This window comes from Anneissia japonica, unplaced genomic scaffold, assembly GCF_011630105.1.
Source record: "Anneissia japonica isolate Jap-2015-1 unplaced genomic scaffold, ASM1163010v1 scaffold288275_len480233_cov166, whole genome shotgun sequence".
Classification (NCBI taxonomy): Eukaryota; Metazoa; Echinodermata; class Crinoidea; order Comatulida; family Comatulidae; genus Anneissia; species Anneissia japonica.
Window position 1 is genome coordinate 321227 of NW_022738306.1, and position 5351 is coordinate 326577.

The following is a 5351-nucleotide window of genomic DNA, read 5'->3' on the forward strand; positions in this document are numbered from 1 at the left end:
TTTTGGGGGGGGGGGTGCGCGAGTAATTTTTTGTCGGTGAGGGGTTTCAAAGGATTATTTCATCGATTGTAAAGTCTAATACTGTGCGAAATGCATATAATTTTTTTCTTCTCCCCAACGAATTGTGGTTTTTCTTCCAGACGACCCCCTTGCCCCCCGCTGGTGCCACCTCTGGTTATAACACAGGTTTGACTGTGGAAATGACTTTCATTTTAATTAAAGAGAGCTACGGATTTGTCATTGAAGATTCCATAAGATTAAATTATTGCTATAGACTGACTACAATGTACGTTATTCAATACATTTAAATCAAATTTAGATCAATCTTAATAATGTGACTTTAAATACTGTAGGCCTACATGTTAGCAACTAACTATAGAATGTATTTGATATTATCATGTAGCTGGGCATTTAATTAATTATTGTGATTAATTATGAAAACAAAAACAGTGAAAGATTAACTTTATTCTGTGTACAGTATATCATTTTAATTTCTTCAATTTTAAACAAATGACAGTTGATTTTCGTGTTATTTTTGTATTTTAAATGAATATTATGTACTCACTGTTGTCTTCTAATCGGATCAAAATCTGGCCAAATTTTGGCCGATATCGAAAGAAGGTTTGGCCGAACTTGGCCGTGAGATGGCGTGTGTTAAGCCGTGAAGCCTGTTGACTATCTGGCAACCCTGGTCATATTGTATCCTAGGCACCGTGCAATGGGCAAAAAAGGATGGAAAGAAAATGTACAGGTGGAACAAAACAAACAGTGGAACTAAGTTTCAATGATGACAAAATGGAGTAAATTAACCAATGTCACATGATATGAAATCCACCAATCAAATGACAAGGATCTATTTAGGTGTGTTATAAGAAGGTATTTGTAGCTATGTTCCTGAAATATTTACTGTATGTATATTTCATTGCAAATTCCAAGTCTCAAGAATGTTTTTATCCATCTTCTCCTCATCCTGCATATATCATAACCCATTCTTCTCTCACATAGTAGGCTTAGACTGTTTTTGTTTATGTTCGTTTTTCTTGTACTCACGAAATTTCTTACGCATGAATCGTGGGATATCCCATCCATGTTGTGTCATGTATTCTTTCAAACTCCCCAGCGAAACTGGAGGTAGATAGTTGCCAATGCGTGTCCTGGTCCACCATGCCCCATTTTGGGCCTCTTTGCTCCCAATTTTTGTGTACCGATAGCGATAATGTTCCGCTCTTATATATCTGTAAAATACCAATTTTTAATTTTTTTATATTCTCTTGGCAGAAATTAATTGTTTTACAACTTTCTGTGATTGGCTGCTTAGTCACGATTGATGAGTGTTCGAATATAATGTATGTATGATTAAATGTAAACATATCAAAAACTTCAACTTCATAAATGTAACTTAAATTAAGAAATTATAATACAGGTCTCCCTCCAAATAAAGACCACATTTGTGACCAGAGTTTCCATGGTTTCTGCAGCTTTAGTGTCTAAAGAGAATAATAAAAATAAAAAACATTTGTTAATTTGGGACCACAGGAAGGTGGTCTTGGCGGTGGTCATTAATCGGTGAGTCAAATGGCTGAGCAGTTTAAGGCACTGCAACCTACAGTTATAACATCAGAGCTGGTTCTAACGGCACACTTGCCTATGGTTCTGGAGGTAGAACTTGTCTTCTCGGATAAGGACTATAAACCGTAGGCCCAGTGTACAATTGGCTCATGTGCACCATAAAGACAGGGTGGGGTTTACCCTGGTGTACTGGTCCATCTCACAGCCCCCTTCATTGTGGACTAGATGGTGTGGATTAGGTGGCGTGTCTTCTTGGCCTGCACATGACATGATGGGACCCTTAGGGGAGAAGTAAGAATGAGTATCCACATCCGTCTCAGACCAAGGCCATCAAAATTTGAAGTTAGCCCTCAGTCTGGGAAGAAGAATTAGAGGAAGACCTGTATTAGTATAGTGCTTTCATGTGTAACATTGCATCCTTTGTATTTTATATGTTTCTTTTAATACCTTGGATCCCATCCATCCTCAGTAGAAATGTATAACTTTATTTTGCAGAATCATAGAATATTATCATCAATATAAATCTTTGAATATCATAAAATATTCCCAGTTTCTTAGGTTAGCTTGATGGCCTCACCATTATGATACCTGTGAACTAAATAGCTATATATAGAGTGGCTTTCCATCTCTGTCCTTTATTTGGTTTTTATTGGTTTTTAGTTCCGGTCTTCTGGATAGACTACGCTAGTTGTATGTGACCTGATTACCTAAATATTTTACTAGTACTGGTAGTCTTACTAGTCACTGGTAGCCTAATATTCTCACAAAGCCTAATATTCTCACAAAGAATGGCTAACGATGATAATAAAATATATATTTTTATCTAACACAAATTAAGGAATGCACCAACTGAAGTAAGTAAATACTGCCACCTCCACTGAGATGGGTTGGCTTAGACATCAACTCACTCGGGTGGGTCCTTGTCCCGGAAGGGGTTGTGCTCAATAAGTGTAACAGTTGCCTCGTCATTTGCTAACAGTTTTCCAGCCAAGTGCACTAGCCAGTTATTCCGTTGATAACTCTGTTGGAATAAGAGGAAACACAAAAACATAGCTGAAAAATAGGGGACACAAGTGAAAAAAGATTAGGTAAAATAGTGTACTACTATATATGTGTATATGGTGTATTAATTCCAATTTAACCTTAAAACATCAAAGGTTTTCAACACATTTATAATAGGTACTGCTAGGAGACACTGCAGCTCACATCTAGCCCCTCATACAGTGTTTGCTATGAAAAAAAATGGAGTTATGACTTAGTGGTAAAGGTGCCTATCCTATAATCTCAGGTTCATGGGTTTAAGTCTTCATAACACAATTTAGTTAAAAAAGTAATACAATTTCCGCAATCTAGGGTAAAAGAAAAATTGTTTACGCTGTAATACCTGAAAGGCAGCAAACCACATGAGCCAGTCGAGTCGGTAGTGATACGGTGAAATAAGGCACGGTGTTCGAGTCACATTGCCGGGTTTACATTTAAACTCATACTCCAACCATTCCGCATTGGGGTCTGTAGGATTCGTGCTAGATGTACCTTGGAATATTACCTCTGTCCTTTCCTTGGTTACACTACAACAAGTACAGAAAGATTACATTTTAATTAATAGTCGTATGGTAATATTAATATGCATAGTTGATTGCCTGGTCAAATGGAAAGATGTAATGTTCAGATTTTAAAAATATTTAAGTATTGTAACTACTGTGCATTAGTCAGTTAACCTGTGAAAAATTAAAAAAAAAAAATTGTTGTAATATAATGATAATTCTAAAAACAACCCCAATAATACACTTACCTCCCAAATGCTCCATAGGTGTTGACGATACGCAGAGGGTCAAAAGATGTATTCATTGCTTGGCGTTGTGATAGGAGGTTCTTAACAACTGGTATACTAAGGTACGTGATTAAGGCAGCAAGGGCAATGTGCATCACACTGCGTATGTATTGACCTGTAAGAAATGCATAGTAAGTAAGAGAAGAATGAAAGATTGGTTAAAATTGTGAGCAATTATTGATGGAGAAATCATAGTTTATGACACACGGGGAAAAATTTGTATACTACCTGATTTAAAGTCTGCTCATTGATAGTCTGTTCATATTCATAGTCTATTGATAGTTCATATTGATACTATAAAGGCATTGATAGACTGCCTTAATTAAGAGCCTGCCTGATTTCTGCCAGTTTGATAGTCTGCTCAATTGATAGTTTGCTTATATTCATAGTACTGGTACTGGTATTGGGTATTTATATTGCGCCTTTCCCTTGCGGCTATGAAGAGCAAGCTAAGCCTCAATAATTCAGGAAAACAATGGTAGGCATAAAATCAGTCATTATTCAGGAACCCGAAGCATCACAATAGTACAGTCACACAAAAACAAAGACAAATAAACAGATTACAACATAATCTGTTAATTTGATAATTTTCTCATATTTAGTCTGCTTGATTGACTGTCTGCTATACAAACAGTCTGCTTCATTGATAGTCTGCTCATAGATTCATATTAATGTTTTTTGTGTGCTGGAAAAATTAATACCAGTGAGCATGATTGACTGAATGTCAGGAGTGCCAAGTCTCCCGGAAATCGCTGGAGTCTACCACAAAATCGGGACAACCTCCCGCACTCTGGGAAAAAGTTTACCTGAGCGATAGTGAATGCATATGGACAGATTGTGGACACTATAATGTCTGGTCTGAAAGCGACACAGGTCTTCCTTTTAATAATATCCTACAAGAGATCCTGAAACTGTGGACCTTCCCTATGAGATCTTACTTTCTTATAACCTGAAATTTCCCTTCCCTCCCATTAAAAACCAAAGAAGTCGTTCAACTCAGTTTTTATTACACAAACTTCATGTTTATTTTTAAATACTTTGCATCTGCAGTTTGAGCTGCTGTTCACTATTATTCATATTTACTGTTTTTGCAATCATGCAAACGGCCACAACTGGCAACAGACTCGGCTTCATGTGTACTGTTTGTTAAATTTCATCACCAAGTTTTTAGAATTCATTATTAAAACACATTCACTGCCAATAGTCATCTGTTTATCATTATGGGAGTGATTGGTGCAACTTCAGGTCAGGGGTTTTAAATTTCTCACCATGCTTTTCATTTTTGCCATTGAACAAGGAACTTTACCTACATTTACCTCTCCACCTAGGAGTATAAATAGGTGCTTTGGTAGGATGTTCTGTTACTGAATAAGCCCTCTCGATCACCAGGATTTATTTAAAGAATTTCAGGAAATTTTGTCCACAAAATTTAACGGGTGGTGCGTGAACATTTAAAGGGTGGATACATTTTTGGTACGGTACTACTACTATGGTGTTGGAGACGACACGGCATGACCGGTGTCTCACAGTTTAAATTTCATTTACTTGATACCTCTATTTTAATTTATCATTGCAAACAATATATACACTTAAATTATGAAGAAACAGAAACAATTCATGAGAACTTGTACCTACAAGATGGAATCTAAATACAAAGATGCATACACTAAGTGTTGATGGGGCTAAAGTTTTGAACATTTTCAATCGTAGTATAATTTCTTCTATAACGATACAGTACCATTAGTTGTTAGTAAAAGTTGAAAAACCATATTTTCTTTTTTCTTTTCTTTTTTGGAATACTCAGCCAAAATTCTCTATAAACAAACGTGTTTCATATGAAATCCACGTAAATTCAATTCAAGAGGCCTCAATGTTGTTTTATCAATCACCGTTCATAAAAAATAGATGCTTCCCTGAATATTGCGATCGGCACGCATGTAGGGTACTGAAC

The 5351-nt window shown here is 36.4% G+C and overlaps 1 protein-coding gene across 2 annotated transcripts in view; it reads right to left on the reverse strand.

Annotated features, from left to right (window-relative positions):
- Nucleotides 1-744: 744 nt before the first annotated feature.
- The window catches only part of LOC117117529 (lipase maturation factor 1-like), a 15470-nt gene continuing 10863 nt past the window's right edge, over nucleotides 745-5351 (reverse strand). Inside the window, exons 8-11 of one of the 2 annotated variants that reach the window (XM_033261844.1) lie at nucleotides 3362-3515; nucleotides 2954-3137; nucleotides 2478-2590; nucleotides 745-1235 (exon numbers count right to left, since the gene is read on the reverse strand). In XM_033261844.1, coding sequence (XP_033117735.1) covers nucleotides 998-1235; nucleotides 2478-2590; nucleotides 2954-3137; nucleotides 3362-3515 — 689 coding nt within the window. In that variant the 3' untranslated portion in view covers nucleotides 745-997. Of the gene's footprint in view, nucleotides 1236-1645; nucleotides 1925-2477; nucleotides 2591-2953; nucleotides 3138-3361; nucleotides 3516-5351 lie in introns of those variants that run through there. The other variant, XM_033261845.1, reaches the window with a different exon arrangement.